This window comes from Vombatus ursinus, unplaced genomic scaffold, assembly GCF_900497805.2.
Source record: "Vombatus ursinus unplaced genomic scaffold, bare-nosed wombat genome assembly UNPS02014781.1, whole genome shotgun sequence".
NCBI classification, from domain to species: Eukaryota; Metazoa; Chordata; class Mammalia; order Diprotodontia; family Vombatidae; genus Vombatus; species Vombatus ursinus.
Genome location: NW_020954559.1, coordinates 10410396 through 10434711, shown reverse-complemented (window position 1 = coordinate 10434711; position 24316 = coordinate 10410396). Strand labels below are relative to the sequence as shown.

General features: G+C 35.8%; 1 protein-coding gene across 5 annotated transcripts in view; it reads right to left on the bottom strand.

The window, feature by feature from the left end:
• The window catches only part of LOC114046127 (ATP-dependent (S)-NAD(P)H-hydrate dehydratase-like), a 76114-nt gene that overhangs the window by 38404 nt on the left and 13394 nt on the right, over positions 1–24316 (bottom strand). For 4 of the 5 annotated variants that reach the window (XM_027866389.1, XM_027866387.1, XM_027866386.1 and 1 more), the window contains exons 2-4: positions 18523–18673; positions 14788–14833; positions 8679–8767 (exon numbers count right to left, since the gene is read on the bottom strand). In XM_027866389.1, coding sequence (XP_027722190.1) covers positions 8679–8767; positions 14788–14833; positions 18523–18626 — 239 coding nt within the window. In that variant the 5' untranslated portion in view covers positions 18627–18673. Of the gene's footprint in view, positions 1–8678; positions 8768–14787; positions 14834–18522; positions 18674–22256; positions 23031–24316 lie in introns of all 5 variants that reach the window. The other variant, XM_027866385.1, reaches the window with a different exon arrangement.

Sequence of the window (24316 nt, the reverse complement as noted above, 5' to 3'; positions counted from 1 at the left end):
GAAAAAGTATTTTGCTATGCAAAAATATAAAATGTATGTAATATATAAAATATATCCATAATTATATGTATAAAGTGCTATACAAATGTGTCATTGCTATTATTACAACTGGTTTTCAAGACTACTGCCAGCCCATAATACGGCAGATATTTCTGCCTATCAGCACAATACGTATTCTTGTATGGTATACCAGTTGTTAGCCCGTTCTGAGGCAGCTCTTCCACATGATGTACTTTTAAAATTTCTGCACTGGTTTCAGAGACACAGGAACAAAGCATCATAGATTTAGGGTTGGAACAAACCTTTGAGGTCATCCAGTCCCCCAGTTTTACAAATGAGGCCCAGAAGGGAAAAGCATTTGCTCAAGGTCACCCAGGAAGCAAATGGCAGAGCCTGTATCTGTTTGAACAACCCAGCTGTGTACTCTCAAGTCCATGGGGACTGGAGGAAAAATGGAGAATATTCATCTCTAAAGATGTATATTATCTGTTAATGTTAGAATTATTATCTGCTATTATCTGCTAAAATGCTAGAATCAGAATATTGCTGGTTTAGTTCATAAACCCCGAGCTTATTATCTGCCCTTGCCAACATGCCCTCTAGACCAATGGACATGGCCATCTTCACTAATGCTAGGCCTCTCCAAACCACTGGGTCATTGGATCCTAAGGACCAAGAGAGCTCCCAACCACCCTGCAGATGACCCCTCCTATACATGTGTGCTCCCCCATTAGAATTTAGTGAGTTCTCTGGGAGAAGTAACTCTCATTTTTCTATTTTGTATCATCAAGGTTTTAGCCTACTGCTAACTAATATGGTATATGTGTTACAGAAAACATAACATAATATTCTAACACAAAAATCAGAAGACCTGCACAAATCTTGGCAGTATATGTGTTATAGAAAATACAATATAATATTCTAACACAAAAATAGAAGGCCTGCACAAATCTTGGCAGTGTATGTTTTCTATACAAAAATCAGAAGACCTGTACAAATCTTGGCAGTGTATGTGTTATAGAAAACATAATATAATATTCTAATACAAAAATCAGAAGACCTGTACAAATCTTGGCAGTATTTTAAAACTTAAGACATAAGTGGTACATTGGATACAGTGCTGGGCCTAGAATGAGGAAGCCCTGAATTCAAATGCAGCCCCAGATACTTACAAGCTGGATGACCCTGGGCAAGTCACTTAACCTCAGATTGCCTCAGTATCTTCATCTGTAAAATGGTAATAAGAATAGCACGTACCTCCTGTGGTTGTTGTAAAGATCAAATGAAATATAACTTAAAATTGTGAAATTGCTAAGCACAATGTCTGTACACAGCAAGCACCATATAAATGTTAGTTGTTGTTGTTTGTTATTATACCACAGAATGAATGAGAAGCATTCATTAAGCTCTTATTTTTTGGTAAGCCTTAAAGAAATATACCTCTATTTGCTAAAAGCTCAATGAGTTTTTATAATTGAAATATTCTGTTTAAAGCCTAAAAAATCAGTCATATTCTAAGGAATTGTGTTTTTCATATATGTAGATATTTTAGCTGAAGAAAGGGATAGAAAAAGGACATTTATGTAAGGAACACTGAAGAAATCAGCCTCAGAAAAAACACTGTCCCTCAGATAAAAATGCTTTTGGAGAGACACAGACAGTTTGGACAATCTGAAAGAAAAATGCCTCTCAGATAACTGTACTAAGAAGACTTATTTAAAGACAATGTACAAACTGAGATGGCTATAATACATCATGGTCCATCAGCCAATTTATATGACTTCAGAGTTTTTAAGGTTATAACTGATACATTAAAAATAAAATAACTCTTCACACTTACTAGCTGTGTGGCCCTGGGCAAGTCACTTAACCCCAACTGCCTAACCAAAATAAATAAATTAATTAAATTAAATTAAATTAAATAACTATTTGGATACTTTGGAACATTTTACAAGGACTACTAGGGTCATACCTGATAGAAAATTGTATTTACTTAGCTTCACTTAATAAGAAAGATGGGTCATCCCTTATGAGAAAGCATTTGAGGCATGAGAAAGTATAGGAGGTGAGGCTCAGACCAACATCTTACACCATATTTCACATTAAATTCAAAACGGGTATGTGACCTGAATATTACAGATCATAGGCACTAAAAATCAGAGGTGAAGTAGATCATGTATCTTTTATTTGGGTATGAAACATTCTTAGGCAAATAAGAATGTATGTAAGATGTGTTCTTATGCAAACACAAGCAGTTACAAAAGATAAAAAAGATATTTTGATTACATGAAACTGAAAAGCTTCTGGAAAAAACAATGCATCTAGAATAAGGAAAAAAAAGCAGTGCCTTGTCAATGTAGGGGGAAGGGAAAGGAGGGAAGGAGAGAATTTAGAATTCAAAATTTTTTAAAAAACTAATGTTAAAAATTGTTTTTACATGTAACTGGGGAAACAATAAAATATTAAATTTAAGAGAAAAAAAGCAGTCAAATACAAAAAAAAAATCTTTGGATCTAATTTTGCATATAAGGATTTAGCAACCAAAACATAAGATAACTAACAGTGTAATTCCAATGAAACTGAAAACTTTTATACAAACAAAATTAATGCATCTATGGTAAAAAGGGAATTCATCAACTGGGAAAAAAATCCTTGAATCAAATACTTCTGATAAATGTATGATATCTAAGCTATCAAGTAACAGAAATACATAAGACCAAGAGCCATTCTCCGGCAGTCAAAGGATGTGAACAGTTTTCCAAAAGAACTACAAATACTTAACAATCATATAAAAAAATGTTCAAAACCACTAATAAAAGAAATCAAAATCAAAATAACCCATTACATCCAGCAAAATGGCAAAGATGACAAAGAAGAAGGAGGGCAGCTAGTCAATGTTGAAGGGATTGTGGAAAAATAGGCATGCTAATCATTGTTGATAAAGCTGTGAATTAGTACAATCATGTTGAAAAACAATTTAGAATTATGCTAATAAAATGACTAAAATATTAATATCTTTAACTCAGAGATTATTAGGTGTGTACCCCATAGAGGTCACTGATTAAAAAAAAATAGTCCCCATACATAGCAAAACATTTATAGTAGCACTTTTTGTGGTAGCAAAGACCTGGAAACAAAGTAGATAGATGCCCAATAAGGGAAGAGCTAAAACTAACTGGGGCAGCTAAGTGGCACAGTGGATTGAGCGCCGGTTCTGGAGTTAGGAAGACTTATCTTCATGAGTTTAAATTCAGCCTCAGATACTAGTCATGTAACCATGGGTAAGTCACTTAACCCTGTTTGCCTCAGTTCCTCATCTGTAAAATGAGCTAGAAAAGGGACATGGAAAACCACTCAAGAATCTTTGCCAAGAAAACCTCAAATGGGATCATGAAGAGCCTGACACAACTAAAATGACTCAACAACAAAACAAATTGTGGTACATAAATGTAATAGTATATTGCTGTGCTGTGAGAAATGACAAGTATGATGAATACAGAAAAGCATAGAAAGACCTACATGAAATGATACAGAATGAAATAAGCAGAGCCAAGAAAACATTCTCCATTCTCAACTGAAAGTGAATGTTGCAAAATCACAAAGAACAGGTATGGCCCCAGAGAAGATACATGAGATGATACTTCCTATGCTCTTTTGCAGAGAGTGGAAGTCCAAAGTGGGGAATATTGCATGTGTTTTCAGATTTCTGATGCATTGACTGGTTTTCCTGATTGCTTTTTCTCTTCTTCCTCTTTTTCTTTTCTCTTTAAAAAATATTCTTTGTTGCGGCAGCTAGGTGGCGCAGTGGATAGAGCACCGGCCCTGAAGTCAGGAGGACCTGAGTTCAAAGCCGGCTTCAGACCAAACACTTGACACGTACTAGCTGTGTGCCCAATTGCCTTACCAAAAAACAAAACAACAACAACAACAACAAAAAAATATTCTTTGTTGACTATGATGACTCAGGGAGGAGGGGAAAAGATACAGGGTAAAATTTAGGTGATGTAAAAGCAAAAGGTATCAAAATTATTTTTACAAATGAATACAAAGGTAATTTTTAAAAAGAAAATTATGGGAGTGTTAGGAGATGACCATATGAAGAAGGAAAGAAACAAGATAAGAAATTAAGCATAAGAGTCAGTGAAAAAAAGACACACTCAACTGACAAAGGGATTCTGCATGTAATTAGAAACAAGGCATTGTTTTGCTGTAAAGAAGAAAGGCCGAGTCAGCTGAAAGAATTGACTAAAGCCAATTAGGATCTCTAGCTATTAGAAGATTACTGAAAGAAAGCTACCTGGGCTTTTTGTGACATCTACAAACTGAGAAAAGGGAAATCTCTCAGAAGTGCCTATGTTGCCCCCTATAACTTAAAAAAAAAAGAGGAAGGAGAAGAGGAAAGAGCTTTAAACCTGGCAGAAAATAGATTTAGATCAAGATCGCACACCATATGCCACAATAAGCTCCAAATGGATACATAATCTAGACATAAAAGTCCTATCATATACATATTAGAGGAGAAAGGAAAAAAAAATACCTTTGACAGCTATGGGTAGAAGAGTTTATGATCAGCTGAAGGATAGAGAAGTTCACAGAAAATAAGATGGTCAATTTTTATTAATAAAAGTGAAAAGTTTGTGCACAAAATTGATGCTGTTAAAATGAGAAGGAAAACAGTTAAATGGGCAAAGGCCTTTGCAGCAAGTTTTTCTGATAAAGATCTCCTTGCAAGATATATAAGAAACTGATTCAAACATATAAGAATGACAGCCATTCTCTCATAGAAAAATGACCAAAGCATATGAACACGCAGTGCTCAAAAGAAACTATCCAAGCAATCAACAGCAAGATGAGACAACTTTGAGGTTTTACCTCTGACTTATAAGACTGGCAAAGATGATTTAAAAAAAAGAAAATGACAATTGTTGGGAGGGGGGTGTTGCAGGAAGGCAGATGGTAGAGCTGTGAACTGGTCTAGCCACTCTGGAAAGCAATCTGGAACTATGCCTATAGCCCAGAGATCAAAGAAAGAGAAAAAAGATTCATATGGACAAAAATATTCATAGAAGTTTTTTTTTGGTTGTAGCAAAGAACTATAAACTAAAAGGGTACTCACCTCTTGGGGAATAGTGAACAAATTATGATATGTGAATGTTAGGAATATTATTGTACCATAAGAAATTACAAATATCTGAGAAATCTGGGAATACTTTTATGAACTATTCCAGAGTGAAGAGAACAGAATCAGGAGAACAATTTATAAATAAAAACACCTTAGAAAGGCTTAAAATCTCTGATTAATGATGACCAACCACAATTTCAGAGAACAGAAGATGAAACATGGCAGGCACTTGATGACTTGGGTGATGATTCTAAGTCACAGAATATTAGATGGTGACAATGTGTAGATTTTTTTTTGCTTGTCTATGCTTATTTGTTTCAAAGGCTACGGATTCCCCCCCATTTTTATTTGATGTAAGGGATTTGGGAAAAAAGAATAGTAGTATTAAAAAGAAAAGAGAATCATGGAAGCATCCTTAAAAATCCACTGAAGGGAATAAAAGGAAGTTCCCTGGGTAAAAACAAACAAGCAAAACAGCTTTGAAAATAACATGTTGAATTTACTATATGCATTTTTAAAAATCAAGCTACAGGTAACAGAGATTCAGAATTTCACATGTAATCCTCTTTGTTATATGGAAATATTTCCTACTAAATTAAGAATAAAAATAACAAATTTTCTTTGAAAACAATTTTGTAGCTGTTTTGAATGATACTGATACTTTTCTCAAAGAACATATTTTCTCCTGCCAAGGGTGGGTGGATGGATGTTAAAAAGTACTCACTGGCAAGAAATAGCTTTGCCCAGGAAAGAAGCTTCAAGACTAGAAGGGGGGCAGCTAGCAAACAAGGGAATTTGCTGAGCAGGTGACACGTGGAGCCAGACTAAAATGTCCTAAAAAGATCAAGGAAATGAAGGCCTACTATCTAATCATAAGTTGGCCCAGGCACATGGCTTTCCCACACATGTGCTTCACTGCTAGATTTCTATCAATACCCACTCTTCCCAGTGATGTGCACTGATGAGACTGGAAAGTATGACCATGTTTACAGATGGACTATTATATGTTGATTATTCTTGCTCTGGCTGTGAATGTTGAGATCAGTCTTGCTTCTGTCTTCTCACATAGTAACAGTTTCATGTTTCATAGTCACTGGTGTTATTGTGACTGATTTTGTATCAACGGGAGCACACAAATGGGGCTCAAGAGTTACGTAATGAGTACATTCCCCTTTTTGTGGTTGTTGCTAAGTTGTTTCAGTCGTGTCCGACTTTGTGACCCCATTTGGGGTCTTCTTGGCAAAGATACTGGAGTGGTTTGCCATTCCCTTCCCCAGCTCGTTTTACAGATGAGGAAACTGAGGCAAATAGGGTTAAATGACTTGCCACGGGTCACATAACTAGTAAGACTCTGAGGCCAGATTTTAACTTGGGTCTTCCCAACTCCAGGCCCTATCCCACTGTGCCACCTAGCTGTACCCATCATATACTGTGTATACATCAAGTAAATTTCTAATTTTTTAATCACAAAAGGATAGATTTCATTTCACCACAATTTTTTTCCTTAACTAAATGCTCTATGTCTTTTTTCCAAAGGTGTCATTTACATACCCAGTTCTAACTCTGTGACCAATACAACATTTAAGTTTCTAGCTCTCCCACCCCAAATCTCCTTTTAAGCGTCTATAGAGTTGGTTACCTCTCATTATACATGTTTAATAAATGTTATTTCATCACAAGTTGTCTACCACATACACAGACAGATTGACAAGGGTATGAGTCAGGGAAAGCAAGTTAATTTTGTCCATAAGAAAAAATTAGAAGTTGAAGAACTAACTGATAAAGAAAAGTTAGAGCAGCCTACTCTGCCACCTGGTTCCCAATTTCGGCAAACTGCAGGTTAGATACTCAAAGTGATATTCATCTATGCACCAGTTCCTATATTTCCAGTCTGACCAAAAAAGACCAATGAGCCCAGTGCCATCCTGAGGTAGGAATGGCCCAACTCTGACATGAATAGTTTCTAGGATTCCATTTTCTACATTCTAAAAACAGAGGCAATCCCAAATCTTTATGATTACACAAAACATTTACCTGTTTTAGAAATTAAAACAAAATTACAACAACCAAGAATAGCCTTAGAATTTGCACTTTGCCAGTATGCTGCTTTGTTGTTCTGTGTATGTTCCCAAGTTCAAGTCGATTCAACATTTATTAAGTACCTACTCTGTTCAAAGCATCATACTAGGTCTTGGGGATTCGAAGATAAAAAATGACACACCCAATCATCCGGAAGCTTACAGTCTTATTGAGATGGGAAACATATCTATCTCCCCAGGAGGGAGGATGAGTTCATAGGTAGTGGCTACAGATGTTCTACCCCACCACTATATAACCAACATCTGTCTGTATATAGTAAAACACTGAGTTATTCCAATGCTGTACAGTAGTGAACATTCCTGGGGTTGACTAGTCTTGAAGGCTTTTAATCCCATTAGATTAATGACTGAACCTTCCATCTTCCTCTCTTACTTTTTGCTCTACTTTTCAAGCTACATGAGAGGCAAAAAGACAAAGTGGATAGAGGGCTGGCCTTGGTGCTAGGAAGATCTATCAGCTCGGTGACCCTGAGTAAGTCACTTAATATCACAGTGCCCTTGGCAACTCTCTAATACTGTAATTTCAGCTAAGGTACAGACCTCCACTGGCAAGAGGAGATGCCCATGTCAATGAAATCACAGGGATATAGCCTGGACTTACCTCCAGGAGATATGGCAGAAATAGCTGGAAACAAGCATTAGAAAAGTATTTATAAACTTATCCGACTTTCCCCTTTAGAGTGACACACTCTGGATTCCCAGGACCACAAAGAACTTCCTGACACTGCTAAATCATTCAGAGTTTAAATGTGAGAAGTATGGAAGCAGCTGCTATGGTAACTGGGTAGTATTTAAGCTAGATAGTAGTGGTGTCCAGTCACTACATGTTCAACATATTGAATATTGCCTTACTCTTATAGTATTGCTACATCCTATATTAACTATGGGTTATCAACTTATTTTGTTATTTATATCAGATCAGTAACATATATACAGTGCTTTGCAATCTTGAAGCACTTTCTAAATGCTAGCTCTGGTATTTTGTTTCCTCTAGAAAGTAAGCTCTTTGAGGACAAAAATAACATCTTATTTTCTTTCTGGTCGTCTAGTTTGTTGTTATTCAGGCATGTCTAACTCTTCATGACCCCATTTGGGATTTTCTTGACAAAGATACTAGAATGGTTTGCCATTTCTGTCCCCAGATCATTTTATAAATGAGGAAACTGAGGCAAACAGGTAAGTAACTTGCCGAGCATCACACAGCCAGCAAGTGTCTGAGGCCAGATTTGAACTTACGAAGGTAAGTCCTCCTGACTTCAGGCCCAGCACTCTATCCACAATGCCACTTAGCTGTGCCTAGCTGCTTATTTTCTTACATCTTCCTATAGCAATTGCTATACAGTGAGCCATGGCCAGCAGTCTCTCAGTAAGTGCTTATTAATTTATTAATGGAAATAAAATTTCCTAAAACTCAAGGGGAGAGTTTCCTTAAGTGAATCCAAACAGATCATACTTACAGGACAGGATGAACAATCAACTCCGGACTGTATGACTTAATCACAGGGGCTGCATCTTTGGTACAAAACACATGGGAGAGATCTGCACCCTGGGAAATAATTAGCAAAAGACAAAAGCTTTAATGTAACCTAGTTCACCTATTCCAAAACTGGTTATCACTAACATCTCACTTAAGAGCAAGTCAGTTAATATTCAATGAGTCACTATATGAAATAATAGAAGAAAAAAACCTTTTATCAGAAACTGGTTCTAGCCTTTCACTTTTATTTGCATAGAGATACACACAATTAACATATATAATTATTGAGTAGAAAATACATAAATGAAGCATGATCAAAGTAAAAAGAGCCTAAGAGAAAAAAGGATGTTAGGTGGGTGTTACTACCTAAGAGGCTATAAATTAAACATCAAATTAAACATACACACAACATACTGTTGTGAACTGTACCACAAAACCCTCAGTTTTCAGTCCCCAAAAATGCAGTTTCAAAAGACCAATAGTTCCAACATGTTTTTCATTTTTTAAACTAGCTTACAGTCTTCTCTGAAGATCTGTGGTCATGAATATACTGGGGCTTACATTGTATTTTACTTGCTGGAAAAGTGATATCCTCAGAGTTGCTCAAAATGCATGAATAAATGCCAGGCTTAATTTCTTTAAAAACAAAAACAAAAGTTAGAAACTGAAGAAGTTTGTAAATGAACAAAATATCCTTATTTGTGGCACTTATTTATGAAATTCAAAACTAACCTTCCAATATTGTTTAGTTAAAGCAATGTCTAGTCTCAACAAATGGAATTGTGCCAAACAGTTCTCAAAAGAAGAACGGAAAAATATTGCAAATTTTTCATATTAATATGAAATGTTGCTCAAAATCACTGGTCAGAGAAATGAAAACTAAAACAAACCTCACATCCAGCAAATCAGCAAAGATGAAAAAAAAATGGAAATAGTCAATACTGGAGGGACTGCAAAAAGACAGGCATGTTAAAAGACATTGTTGGTCAAGTTGTAAATAGTTGGACCAATTTTAAAAAGCAATTTGGAATTATGCTTTTAAAAAATTGACAAAAATGTCCATATACTTTGACTTAAAGATCAAACTATTCTTTGAACAGGAAGGAAATCAAAGAAAAGAGGAAAGATCTCATATACACCAAAATATTCATAATAGCTCTTTTTGTGGTAGCCAATAACTGGAAACAAAAGTAGATGATCATTGATTGGGGAATGGCTAAACCATACGGTATAAGAATGTAATGAAATACTACTGTGAAATAAAAAATGTGCATAGGAAAATGAATAGGAACTGATAGAGTGATGTAACCAAAACAAGGAAAACTATACACAATGATTAAAGGCAGCTATGAGGTACAGTGGATAGGGTCTGAACCTGGAGTCAGGAAGACTTAAGTTCAAATCTTACCCCAAATACTTACTAGCTTTGTGACTTGAGCAAGTCATTTAATCTGTCTGTCTCAGTTTCCTCATCTGTAAGTTCGGGATAATAATAGCACCCACATCTCATGGTTATTGGAAGGATAAAATGAGTAATTTGTAAAGTGCTATGCAAAACTTAAAGGGCTATCACACTATTGACTCACTAGACTTGCAAAAGCCATATTGATTAAAAAAAAAACTTAAAGGGCTATATAAATGCTAAAAATGTAAAGGGAAAGAACAACAACAACAAAAACCTGAGTGTTGTGTAATTAAAGTGATCAAGAAGCTTGATTTTGAAGAATGGTTAAGAAAATGAACCTCTCTCTTCCCTCTTTGTAGAACTGTATTATGAAATACTGCATACACTGTCATACTCAGTTGATAAATTTATTAGTTATTGGTTGCTTCTCTTCCTCCCCACTTCTAACGTCTATTCCACCAGGGTAGAGGCTCTTAACCCGAAGTCTGTGAATTTGATTCTTTATTTTTTTATGTTTTGATGACCATATTCTAATGTAACTGGTTTCTTTTGCAACCCTGTTTACTTTATTCTTTTTAAAATATTTTATGTATCTAAAAAACATTATTCTGTAAAAGGGTCCATAACTCAAAAAAGTTTAACACCTCCTGCAATAGGGTCTTCCACAAAGACTACAGGTACTGGTACTGTATCTTTAATAGTCAAATGGAATGTTGGGAAAAGGGCAGATTTTAGTTAAAGTTGCAACTATCATTCCTCTATAAGGTACTTCTCCCAATGGCACCAGGAAAAGTGTTTTTATTTTTAATCCATGAAAATCAGACATAAATTTTGAAGAAGATAGAAAGAAGAGGAGGAGATGCTTCTTTCTTGTGAGAACTGACAATATATCTTATGAAGAAACTTAAAGAATTCTATGTGCAGAATTAGCAGTTAACAACACAACCTAGAGAGATTATTACTATGATGACTAAATAGAGGGAAAAGAAAAAGACTAAGAATTCATTTTCTCAGGAAATAAATTAACTCTTATATTGATGAGAAATAATAAAGAAGATTCTTGAGAAACTAATGAGTGAGGGGGGTAGAGTCAAGATGGCGGAGGGAAAGCAGTGACTTGCATGAGCTATCCCACCAAAACCCTTCAAATACCTAAAAAAATGGCTCTAAACAAATTCTAAAGCAGCAGAACCCACAAAAAGACAGAGTGAAACAAATTTCCAGCCCAAGACAACCTGGACGGTTGATCAGAAAGGTGTATCGCGCTGGGCGAGAGGAGTGCAGTTCGGCGTTGGCTCGCAGGCTGCAGCAAACCTGGAGCAGGCCTCAGAGGACTGAATCGCAGGCAGCTGTGGCGGTTTCCAGACTTCTCAACCCAGGAACGCCAAACACAACTTAGAAGGTCAGTGGGAAAAGTCTGTGACTGCGGTAAGAGATGGAGCTAGGTCTCAGCTGCAAGTCTCGAGCGCTTCTGGCCCACAGACTGAGAGGGAATTGAGGGGCTGATCAGAGGGGGATTGCAGGGATCTCTTTGCCAGTGCTGAGGCAGGAATCTCTTGCTTTACCGGTGCTCCGATCTGGGTCACAGTTCTGAGGGGCGGTCCTGGGGTGAGGAGGAAGGCAGTGTGGTGAAGATTGTTGTGGCGGTGGAGAGAAAATACTTCACCCCTTATCATACCACCTTGGAAGAACTGAAAATTTTCAGGTCCCTAGAAGTATCTCTGAAAACAGCTATACAAACCCCCGAAGCTTGGGACAGTACATTCTCCACATTGGAAGCAGACTCTTACCTTAACAAAGAGTTTAAAACTCAAGTAATTGGTTGGGATCATGAGTAAGTAGCGCAAAAAGAGTCATACCATATTATCTTACTTTGGTGACAAAGAAGATCAAAACATACAACCAGAAGAAGACAACAAAGCCAAAGCTCCTACATCCAAAGCCTCCAAGAAGAATATGAATCAGTCTCAGGCCTTGGAAGAGCTCAAAAGGGATATGGAGAAGCAAGTAAGAGAAGTAGAGGAAAAACTGAGAGTGATGCAAGAAAATCATGAAAAACAAGTCAACAGCTTGCTAAAGGAGACCCAAAAAAATACTGAAGAAAATAACACCTTAAAAAATAGCCTAACCCAAATGGCAAAAGAGGTCCAAAAAGCCAATGAGGAGAAGAATGCCCTAAAAAGCAAAACTGGCCAAATGGAAAAGGAAGTCCAAAAGCTTACTGAAGAAAATATTTCCTTAAAAATTAGAATAGAGCAATTGGAAGCTAGTGACTTTATGAGAAATCAAGACACTGTAAAACAAATCCAAAAGAATGAAAAATTAGAAAACAATGTGAAATATCTCATTGGAAAAACAACTGACCTGGAAAACAGATCCAGGAGAGAGAATTTAAAAATTATTGGACTATCTGAAAGCCATGATCAAAAAAAGAGCCTGGACATCATCTTTCAAGAAATTATCCAGGAAAACTGTCCTGATATTTTAGAACCAGAGGGCAAAATAGAAATTGAAAGAATCCACCGATCTCCTCCTGAAAGAGATCCCCAAAGGAAAACTCCTAGGAATATTGTAGCCAAATTCCAGAGTTCCCAGGTTAAGGAGAAAATATTACAAGCAGCCAGAAAGAAACAATTCAAGTATTGTGGAAAGACAATCAGGATAACACAAGATTTAGCTGCTTCTACATTAAGGGACTACAAGGCATGGAATATAATATTCCAGAGGGCCAAGAATCACCTACCCAGCAAAACTGAGTATAATCCTGCAGGGGAAAAAATGGTCATTCAGTGAAATAGAGGACTTTCAAGCATTCTTGATGAAAAGACCAGAGCTGAATATTTGATTTTCAAATACAAGACTCAAGTGGAACATGAAGAGGTAAACAGGAAAGAGAAATCACAAGAGACTTATTAAGGTTGAACTGTTTACATTCCTGTATGGAAAGATGATATTTGTAACTCATGAGACCTTTGTCAGTATTAGTTGGAGGGGAATAAGTTATATGTACATACATACAGATAGATAGGTAGGTAGGTAGATAGGTAGACAGATAGACAGATAGATAGATAGATAGATAGATAGATAGATAGATAGATAGATAGATAGATAGATAGATAGATAGAGGGCACAGGGTGAGTTGAAAATGAAGGGGTCATATCTGGAGAATAAAATTAAGGGGTGAGAGAGGATTATACTAGAAGAAGGAGAAAGGGAGAGGTAAAACGGGGTAAATTATCTCACAAAAAAAAAAGAAAAGAAAAGGCTCTTACAGTGCAGGGGAAATGGGGGAAGATGAGAGGGAATGAGTGAATCTTATTCTCATAGAATTTGACTTAAGGAGGGAATAACATACACACTCAACTGGGTATGGAAATCTGTCTTTTACAGGAAAATGGGGGGGAGGGGACAAGAGAGTAGGAGGATGATAGAGAGGAGGGCAGATAGGGAAAGGGGGTAATGAGAAGCAAGTACTTCTGAGGAGGGTCAGGGTCAAAAGAAAGAATAGAATAAATGGGGGGGAGGAATAGGATTAAGGGAAATAGAGTTAATTTTTCACAGCATGTCTACCATGGAAGTGTTTTGCATAACTGCACATGTATAACCTATATTTAGTTGTTTGCCTTATCAATGAGGGTGGATGGGGAGGGAGGAAGGGAGAAAATTTGGAACCCAAAGTTTTAAAAACACATGTTTAAAAAAACTGTTTTCACATGCAACTGGGAAATAAGAAATACAGGAAATGGGGTACAGAAATCCATCCTGCCCTATAGGAAAATTGAAGGGGAAGGGGATAAGAGAAGGTGGGGAGAGAGATAGAAGGGAAGGCAGACCAGGGGAAGGGGAATTTAGAATGCATGCCATCTTGGGGTAGGGGGAGGGGCGAGATGGGGTGAAAATTTGGAACTCAAAATTTTGTGGAAGTAAATGCTGAAAACAAAAAAAAAATAAATAAAAAAAGAAATTAAAAAAAAAAAGAAACTAATGAGTGAGCTAAACATTTCTAAAAGTGGAGAGAAGTTATCTCCTGAAATGGTGAGGATTTGAGGTGATTGGCTGAATTCTTTCACACAACCAAAATACTGTAAGTAATTTTCTTTTTTATTACTGATTGGTTAATAAATCATACATTCAGTAACTTTAATTTTTTAAATCATAGAAGATTAAGGAATTTATTATGTAGAGAAGTAAGAATAACTACTATTAGAAAAGGAAGTGTTTCTAGTTTATTCAACAAATAATGTTTAATGAACTCGGGAGAGGGCTTAATGAAAAAGAGGTTGCAAGTTTATTAATAAGACAATATTAAAACATACCCCTAGAGTATTCTACATCTTAAGATAATAAGATTACATACGGAATGAATCAAGTGGCTGACTGAAGGGAGACCTATAAGTGAGGAGTGGTCAACTGTATAATACTTGCTACACTCTCTCCTTTTTTTTTTTAATTCTTTATTATAAGTAATAACTCTCTCAGTAAGGGAAGGATATACATGGAAATGAAGGTGATATAAAACAAAAAGATATCTAAGAAATTTTACCAACTGAAAACATATCAAAACAAAACCACATAATTTTTAGTACTCCATTATAAAACAAATGCTTTATTCAGATTGTATCATTTAAGTTCTTGTTAGGACAAGACATACAGACATACAATTAAGAAATGTAAATAAACATACCACTTTGAGGGCTGAAATTGCTGCAAAGTATGGAGCCCCTGTGTACCTAAAAGGGAGATATTTAAATGTTTAAACTCAGGAATCTTGTAAGACTCCCCAGGCATCTCCAAAATTCATTTAGATGGTGATCACATTGGAGACCACGCGAAATGTAAAATTAAATAAATTAGCAACTACCACCACTTAAAACTCATTCATAAAAATATTATACATAATAACAAACAATTCTTAATACCAAATATATGTGGACAACAACTTTGATTCACTTTTATTTATTCTACTGGTTTACCTAAAATTTACATAAATTATACCACATCTACTAACATAGATCAAATGACATACGTATAAAGAGCTTCTCAAAGCTTAAATCACTATATAAATGTCAATTAGGTCAGCTAGGTGGTACAGAGGATAGAGTGCCAGGCCTGGAGGCAGGAAGACTCATCTTCCTGAGTTCAAATCTGGCTTCAGACACTTACTAGCTGTGAGACCCTGGGCAAGTCACTTAACTCTGCCTCAGTTTCCTCATCTATAAAATGGGCTGGATAAGGAAATGACAAACCACTTTGTATCTTTAACAAGAAAACAAGAAGAGTCAGACATAACTGAAAAATGACAAAATAAAATGTCAATTGTTATCAACATGTTCTCATGAAGTTAAAGTTAACAGTCAAAACTAGTTATATTTCTATGTTCTTCTGCCTAATTGGAAAATTCAATGACATATGAAAATTCTGTGTAAATAGAAGTATAATATAGTAGTCAAATATGTGATTTATTAAATTTTGGGAAAGGAAAAGGCGCAGACCTCTTGACATGTGATTTCATGAGTGCAGGAAACTCAGGATACAGAAACTCCCTCTACCAATACAGAGCAGCAACTAATCCGTAACATACAGATAGTCTTAGAAAGTTGCCTGGGACATTGTCAAATTAAGTCATTTGTCCCAGGTCTCAGAAACTAAAATGTGTCTGAAGAAGGACGCAGATCTTTCAGACTCTGAGACTGGACCTCTATCTACTGCACTATGCTGCCTCTCAATAAGGCAATAAAAGAATTGATTGTATCATTTTAAAGTTTCAATAATACTAGGTTTAAACTAAGAATGATTTTATGTGATCTTTCACTCAATAAATATTTCCTTAGCGTCTATTATACATACATGGCACTGTGCTAGGTATTCACCACCATCCTAGTCACACACACACACAAAGACACACACATACACACAAAGATGTTGAGTTTCCAAAAGGGTTAATGACCAAACTCACAAAAATAATGATCAAAGTTAACAAATATCATGTACACAGAACTAAATGTAGTTTATTCAGGACAAACAATGAAGAATATCATTTACTAGCTCCATCTTATTAAGAAGGCTATTAATATGTAGCCCTTTTGATGGTTTCAGTGAAACTTCTAAGACTTGCATGAATTGATGTAAAATGATCAGAACAAGAACAATTTATACAATAAAAACACTGTAAGAATGAACTGACGATTCCAGGATACCAATGATAAATAAAGCATGCTACACACCTCCTGCCAGACAGGTGATAAGACTAGGGCATAATGAGATTTTTTTAAAGACATATTCCATGTAGAAATTTATTTTGCTTAAGTATCTTTTTTTGTTTCAAAGACTTTATTTTTTGTTTGTTTTTGATGGTGGGGATAGTGGCAGGAGGGAGAGAAATCTATTTTTGTACATTGGAAAAAATAAAATTTAATTTAAAAAAGCCTCTTTAAGAAAAAAATGGCATTCAAAAGACAGAGTATTCTAATAGGAGAATAACAGAGGTCTCTTTTCTAGCATATATGGGGAACTTAATTCAAATTTATAAGAATTAGAACCATTCCCCTATTGATAAATGGTCAAAGCATATGAATACAGTTTTCAGGGCTAGAAATCCAGCTATCAATAACCATTTGAAAAAATGCTCTAAATCACTAGTGGAAGAGAAATGTAAATTAAAACAACTCTGATGTACCACCTCATACTCATCAGACTGCCAAAGTTGACAATAAAGGAAGATGACAAATGCTAGAGGGTTGTGGGAAAACAGATACATTAATGCACTGTTAATGGACCTGTGAACTAGTCCAATCATTAGTACGTGGAACCATGCCCCAAAAGCTATTAAACTGCACATATCCTTTGACCCAGTATTGATAGCAACACTAGCACTATACCCCAAAGAGATCAAAGAAAAAGGAAAAGGACCCATATGAATAAAAATATACTCCCTCTTTGGGGATTGGCAAAGACTTGGAAACAGAGAGGATGCCCATCTACTGAGAAATGGCTAAACAATGACATATAAATGTGATGGAATACTATAGGCCTGTAAGAAATGATAAAGGGGATGGTTTCAGAGAAAATGATGCTGACCTAAGTGAGCAATAAAAACAATATTGTAAAGACAACTTTCAATAAGAGACAAAATTGATCCAGAGAATGACTAACCACAACTCCAGAGGATCTGTGATAAAACACGTTAGCCAGCTCCTGATAGAGAGGTGACAGACACATACAGTACACAGTGAAACATAATTTCTTTGAGCATGGTCAATGTGAGAATTTATTTTGCTTAAGCATACATATTTGTAACAGGGGTTTTTCTTCTTTTCTAAATAAGAAATATACAGGTGGCAAAGGAAAGACAGGAGAGAAAGTAATTTTTGTTTGAAAATAAGTAATTTTTAGAAAAACAGCAGCAAGAAAGAAAAGATCATTTTCAAGTCTATAGTCTTTTGTTACTCTTTGGTGATCTTTTGGTGACAATGAAAACTGATGGACTGTTTTCAAGACTAAACTCATATATGTCTCATGAAGACTGATGATTTGGAAAGAAAAAATAAGTTCAGTTCTTCCCATGAGTCTTACCCAAAGGATAATAGTCCTTAAAAAGTCAGTTGTGGTTGATGATGCTCGGTCATGTTGGACTCTCCGTGAACCTGTGGGCCTCTGTCCAGGGAGTTTTCTTGGCAAAGATACTGGAGTGGTTTGCCATTTCCTTCTCCAGTGGCAACTTGCCCAGGGTCACACAGTTCTGTCCATTGCACCATCTAGCTGCCCCCAAAAAGCTAGTACCTACTCACGTTCCCACAAATGACTCTTAGCAAATTCATCAATTCACTATGGTGGAGCTGACAGCAATTTTTTATATAAAAATTGAAGACTTTAAGAGTATTTTCTTCCAATTCAATTAATCACTGATTACTGGGGGAAAAATCATTCAATCTGAGAGTTAGAGGGGTCCATAAGTGGTCAACTAGTCCAATGGTATCAAACTCAAAAAGTAGAAACTGATCCCTGGGAACCACCTATTGATTTAGAAAACTACAAATTAACATTATCTATGTTGTATAGTATTTAAAAAAATTTTTTGTTAAACATTTCCCAATCGGCATTTCAATCTGGTTCAGACCACACTGGGGAGTTTTGTGGCTCTGAGTCTGACATTTCTGATCTATTCCAATCCCTTCCTTACAGATAAGAAAATGGAAGCGCACCAAGAAAAAATGATTTGCCAAAGATCACATAGAAAATTAATAACAAAAGGGAAACCAGGTCAATGAATTCTGGTCTGATCCCCGACCCAGTAGTTCACTACATCACAGCTACCTTCCCATAACTGAGTATTGTAATGATATCTTTGGAGATTAAAAAAAAGTTACCATATAGCCCTGAAAGTAATTTAAAATAACATATTTAAAACATTTCAACTTACTCTTGGCAGCCTCCAACTATGCCTATTCTTCCATCTTGACCTTTATGCTTTTTAGTAGTTAAAGGGGGTATAACATTTCTCACCAGCTGAAAAATATTCTCCATGTCCTTTACTGAGTGAACTTTGTGTACTGAAAACGATCTCTCTAAAACTAAGAGAAAAAAAAAAGAAAAACATAATCATGATTACTGAAAGATAATCTCTAATTTTAGTGTGGAAGATGTACAGACATATATGAACAATCTCCATAAATAATAAAAACTTTCAGGAAGTTGATTATCTTGAAAACCTAACCACTTTGAGATTATTAGTATTTTCTTTTTTAAAAAAGTTATTCACATATTGCTGTCAAATTACCATGTCTTGATACTTTTAACATAGACTTTGAGAATTCCTGAGAATCCCCATATATTTATAGAAACAATTATTTTTCATGTAAAATTGATGTATACATTTAGCTTTTGAAAACTTTACTTTCAACCACTAGACATTTTGGATGATAATTTGAAAATATCAGGAAATAGAAAAATCTGATGCTTCCCTCCCCCACTCCCAAGAAGTCATCTTAAAAACATAAATACTTGGAAACAGAAGACCCGAGTTTAAATCTAGTCTCAGACGCTTACTAGCTGTGTGACTGGGCAAGTCATTTAACCTGTTTGTCTCAGTTTTCTCATCTGTAAAATAGGGATAATACCAGCTCCTGCCTCCTAGGGTTGTTATGAGGATCAACTAAAATAATAATTGTAAGGTGTTTAGCACTGGCCTGGCACATAATAAGCACTATAAAAATGTTAGATATGGGGCAGCTAGGTGGCACGGCGGATGGAGCTTCCGCCTTGGAGTCAGGAAGACCCGAGTTCAAATGTGGCCTCAGATACTTGACACTTAACTAGCTGTGTGACCTTGGGCAAGTCACTTAACCCTGACTGCCTAGCCAAAAAACAAAAAAAAGTTAGATATTATTACTATGATAATGATAAATGTCTTATTTACCCAATATTTTGAAAGACATGCCAGCCATTTAAAATAAGAGTACCAAATATATATTTGCTATGTTTTACTGTTAAGCTAGGTGTTCATTATACCCCATTTTGAAAAGCTTTTCCAAGTGTATTTCTAAAACTTGTTTGGGCACCAATTATCCTAAGTATAGAGAACAACTAGTGTTCCAAATATAGAGCCTTCAATTGATTTTAATCTAATTTAAGTGGCATTTTAAAATCAGTTAAAACTTCTGAAATTTTCTTAATTGATTTTGCTTGATAAATTTCCTATTGTAAAGTCCTTTGTAGCTTCATAGTCAAAAGACTTTGGCCACAAGTTCAGAGAGCCCAAAGTGTCAGCTGGGAAACAGAGACATCACAAACTGGAGCTAAAAAAAAAGGAATTTTGCAAACATATGCCACATTTTCTTAGCTTTCTGCCAAAAACACTACCCACTACAATTAACTCATTTGCTGAGAAAATTAAAAGGAGCTTTCACAAGTTCAACTAAAGGCAGAAAGCTGCCAAAAGGCTTTCTCCTAGAAAAGGTTTATATTTTTAGACCCTCTTCCAAGTTTATTTCTTATTCACTTGATTTTTATAATCTAGAGATGATGCAATGCATCCATAATAGATACAATAATGAGATTTAGCTACATTTTCATAAAATGTTGATAAAACATTAATTCAGCTATAATCATCCTGAATACCTTTATGGATTCAAAAAAATTTAACATGGCTAATTCAGAATAAAAAGTTTAAGAAAGAAGCAGACATGGATGGTATAGTGGTGAGAGAGCGAAAAGCCCAGAAGACCCAGATTCAAATCCTGCTTCTGAAATAGTAGTTACGTACCTCAGGGCAAGTTACATAACCCCTCAGAGCTCTGGGCAATTCTCTAAGATTTTCAATTGCACAGAATAGTCAGTAAACATTTATTATGTGCCTAAGTGCCAGAGGAAGGTGCCAACTTCCACTGGCAGAGAGAGGTCCCTCAACTGAGTTCTCTATATGAATGAAATAACAGACTCATTCATTCTCCCTAGGCTGCAGATAAACTCTGCTTCCCACATTGGAAATGCCAGGTCAACACCATCACCTTTTCCCTTTCCCACACCCTCAACAATATTCACAAAATGACTCAAAATACAATCACTGCATAAGCCTTCAGTTTTCAACAACTCTGTTCCAATAATAAACACAGTTGGCTAATTCCTTGGTACATCCCAGTAAGTCTTTCATTAAAACGGATGGACCCAATGAATTAAGAAAAAACATTCCCCACTTAGTGCCCCCCCCCCCCATTCCCTTACTTGGAGGCCTGCCACATAAGCAGTACAGGAGACCTGAGGTGATCAAAGTCTCCATCTCGCTTCTTGGAACCCAAGACTAAATCATCCTTCAGCTCCCCACAATTCATTTAAATTTGACCCATCTTCTGGGGCTCTTCCTCCTTTCCCTGCTCCCTGATTTTTCTACTAGTAGAACTACAAACTATAAAAATACTTTCTGAACAGGTTTTTTTCCCCCATGTGAAAGAAAAACTTACAGTAATTAGATTTAGCTACCACTTCAGAACTGTTAATGAAAAATTAATTCAGTTACAATTACAATCAACATCTTTACAGGTATTTCATTAAAAAACATTAATATGTCATCATTTTAGTATCAAATGGCATGATTACCAACTAAGTAACAGTAAAGGCAAGTTTTGAAGTGATAGGTCCATGACCTGGAATAGTCCAAATATAATCAATTGCATTAATTATTTAAAAGAATCCTGACTGTTTTCTTTTATTCAATATCAGAAAGCACAAAAAAAATCTACAATTTCCAAAGTCACAGTGTTATAAGAACAAGCTACAATTTACATAGGTAAATATGTCAAGGATCAGAATTTTGCCCATTTCACCAAAGTATCTATATCTTTAGATAGCAACCCTTCAGTAATTTAGGAGATGTCTTAAGAGTTGCCTGAGACTCAGAGGTTAAGTGACTTGCCCAAGGTATGCCCAACATAGCTGATGTTGGAAGGTAAGATCTGAGTTCATCCTCTGGACTTTAAATACAGCATTTTATGCATCGAACCAGAAGTGCCAAAGATAAGGCTTTTTGTAAGCGGTTGCAAAATTCACTAAGTGGCCCAAACCAGATTAAAATGAATTGGGAAATGTTTAACAAAATCAATTAAAATACAACATAGATAATGTTAAATTGTAGTTTTCTGAGTCACTATGCAGTCCACACGGATCTGTTTGTATTTGAGTTTGATACCACACCGGCTCTTTATACACGGACCAAAAAAATAACGTGAGTGTATGAGAGAGGGAGAGTGTGTGTGTATGTGTATGTGTGTGTGTGTGTGTGTGTGTGTATGTGTGTGTGTACACAGTTATCCCTTCCACATCATGAGGGTTTAGGGCGCAGTATCTCCATGATCTGGAAAATTTGAGTAAAATTTTTGGCCTTCCCTTCATAACAGCAAAGAGGTCTGAATTCTTTCTTTCTTCTTCTTTTTTTTAATGGGGTACTTATGGTACCTTATTGTAAAATTTAGGTTAAGTATTTGGTCATAGGCTATATGTAGGTCAATGTTAAGTAAAAATACTGTATGGCAAAGAAAAAAAAATACGAAATATGAAAAATGTTTAAAGTGAAACAAATTTAAGAAGAATACTACTGAAAATATTACACGTACAACAGAAGACATTAAAAAAAAACCTTTGAAATTCCCTACTTGTACTCACCATTAACCTCTGGTACATCACTGCAATCTAACTTGAAATGAAGAAGTTGAATGCTGCCTTTCTCTTCAATCAGTTTCTTCGGGGTTTCAGGAGACTCCCTAGCTGCCTCTTGACCGACAGATGCTGTCTCTTGATCAGCAGATGCTGCCTCTCCCATTACTTTTACACTGCATAGGCTAAACCTTTTTTTAAAATTTTCAAACCAGCCTTTGCTGGCCTGAAAATCCGCAGAGGTAGACCCTTCACCTTCATTTTCCTTTAGGAAATCATATAAGGACTTAGCCTTTTCTCGTATGATGCCAGAGTCTATTGGAATGCCTTTTTTATAACAATCCAGCACCCAAAAGAATGTTGCACTTTCTACTCGAGAGAGATTTGGATCTCGAGGTTTATGCAAATACTTTGCAGTTGTTGGTGCAGCTGCAGCAATGGCTTCCCGGATTTCCTTCTCTTTTTTCTTGATATGCCTTACTGTGGACTCATTAACGCAGTAATGGCGGCCAACCGCAGCCGCCGTTTTGCCTGAACGAAGCATGTCTAACAATTCTACTTTTTCCTTCAAGTTCATCACTTTTCTCCGTTTCTTGGGAGCACTTTTCGAACCACTAGGCACACTACGTTTGGGACCCATGATTTTAATAGAGTTTATGGCGTTTAAATACCACAAGATATGAGAAACTCGAGATGCAAAGATCACTTGGAGATGTCATATGAGAGATTGCTGTAATCACGCTTGGCATCCCCAAACCAGTGTGTGGAACCGCAGTTCTTTTACTACAAATTTAATTTTAAGGAAAAAAAATGTGTAGCTGTTCATTTATGTTATTAAATAGTAAAATACATACTGTACAATATTACACATAACAGCAATACAGTTTATGCATTTATGAGTTACTAAACTTTTTAAGGCATCTCTACATTTCTAGCCTTTGTGTGTCATTTGCTGGCTTTCAATTCTTTTTGCAGACTTTAACTCTTTACTTACTTTAACTTTAGAAAAGAAATGGAGTATATTTAGAGCATTAAAAAGCAAAATACATTGATATTATACAATACCATATGCATATTATACGTATATTTCAGAGTTTCTACACTTCTTCTGTGTCATCTGCAGCTTCCACAAAACTCTCAAAAACTCTCATTTACGGTAATTTCTTATGCCGACCTGCGATATATTTAAACCACGATGGGGAAAAGTTGCGGTGCAGAAGGGATAACTGTGTATGTGTGTATGTATGTCTGGTGTGTATACATGCTGGCTCTTTATATATGGACCAAAATAGAGATTTATATCCATGCAGGTTAACTCTTCAAATATACAAAAACATATTTAAATATACTATATATTTTAGAAGCTATCCAATTTAATTTACTGCATATTTACATAAACATAGCAATAGTTACTATGTGACTTGCAGTCTTTAACATTTTATCATTTCAAAGGCAAATGCAATCACTAGACTACAACTCCAATGACCGTGTAGTAACGATGACAGTCTTGTACAGAACTGTCAAAATTTGAAATCACTAGGAAATACATTCTCTAAGATATCTGATATTAATAGTATACCAGCCTATAGTACTATTTTTTCTAAGTAAAAAGATAAATGATACACTTTAAAATGTCTTCCTTACATATAATTCTCCCAACACTCTTACCTGAAAATAGATAACTGGGAAAAAAAAAAAAAAAGCAAACCATTATTTGGTATTATACCAAACGTATAATACAAGTTAATTACTGAAGTTATCTCATATTTTCTAACACTAGTCTAAGGTCTATCCCAAAGGGTTTTAACGTGGACCCTCAGTAGTTAAAGCACACATTGCTCAGAGACCCTGAACGAGCATTGGGAAAAAATTCCATCTTTATGTTAATTTGCTTCTAACTAAAATATAGCATCTTCTTCAATTTTAATTTAAAAAACAAAACACTATTCCAAGCAAGAGTCCATAGATTTTCCTAGACTGCCAAAGGGGTCTATGAAACAAAGATGGTTAAGAACCCCTGCTCTAGCAAATGGGTAGATGGGGTATAATCATACATAAAATCAGGATTA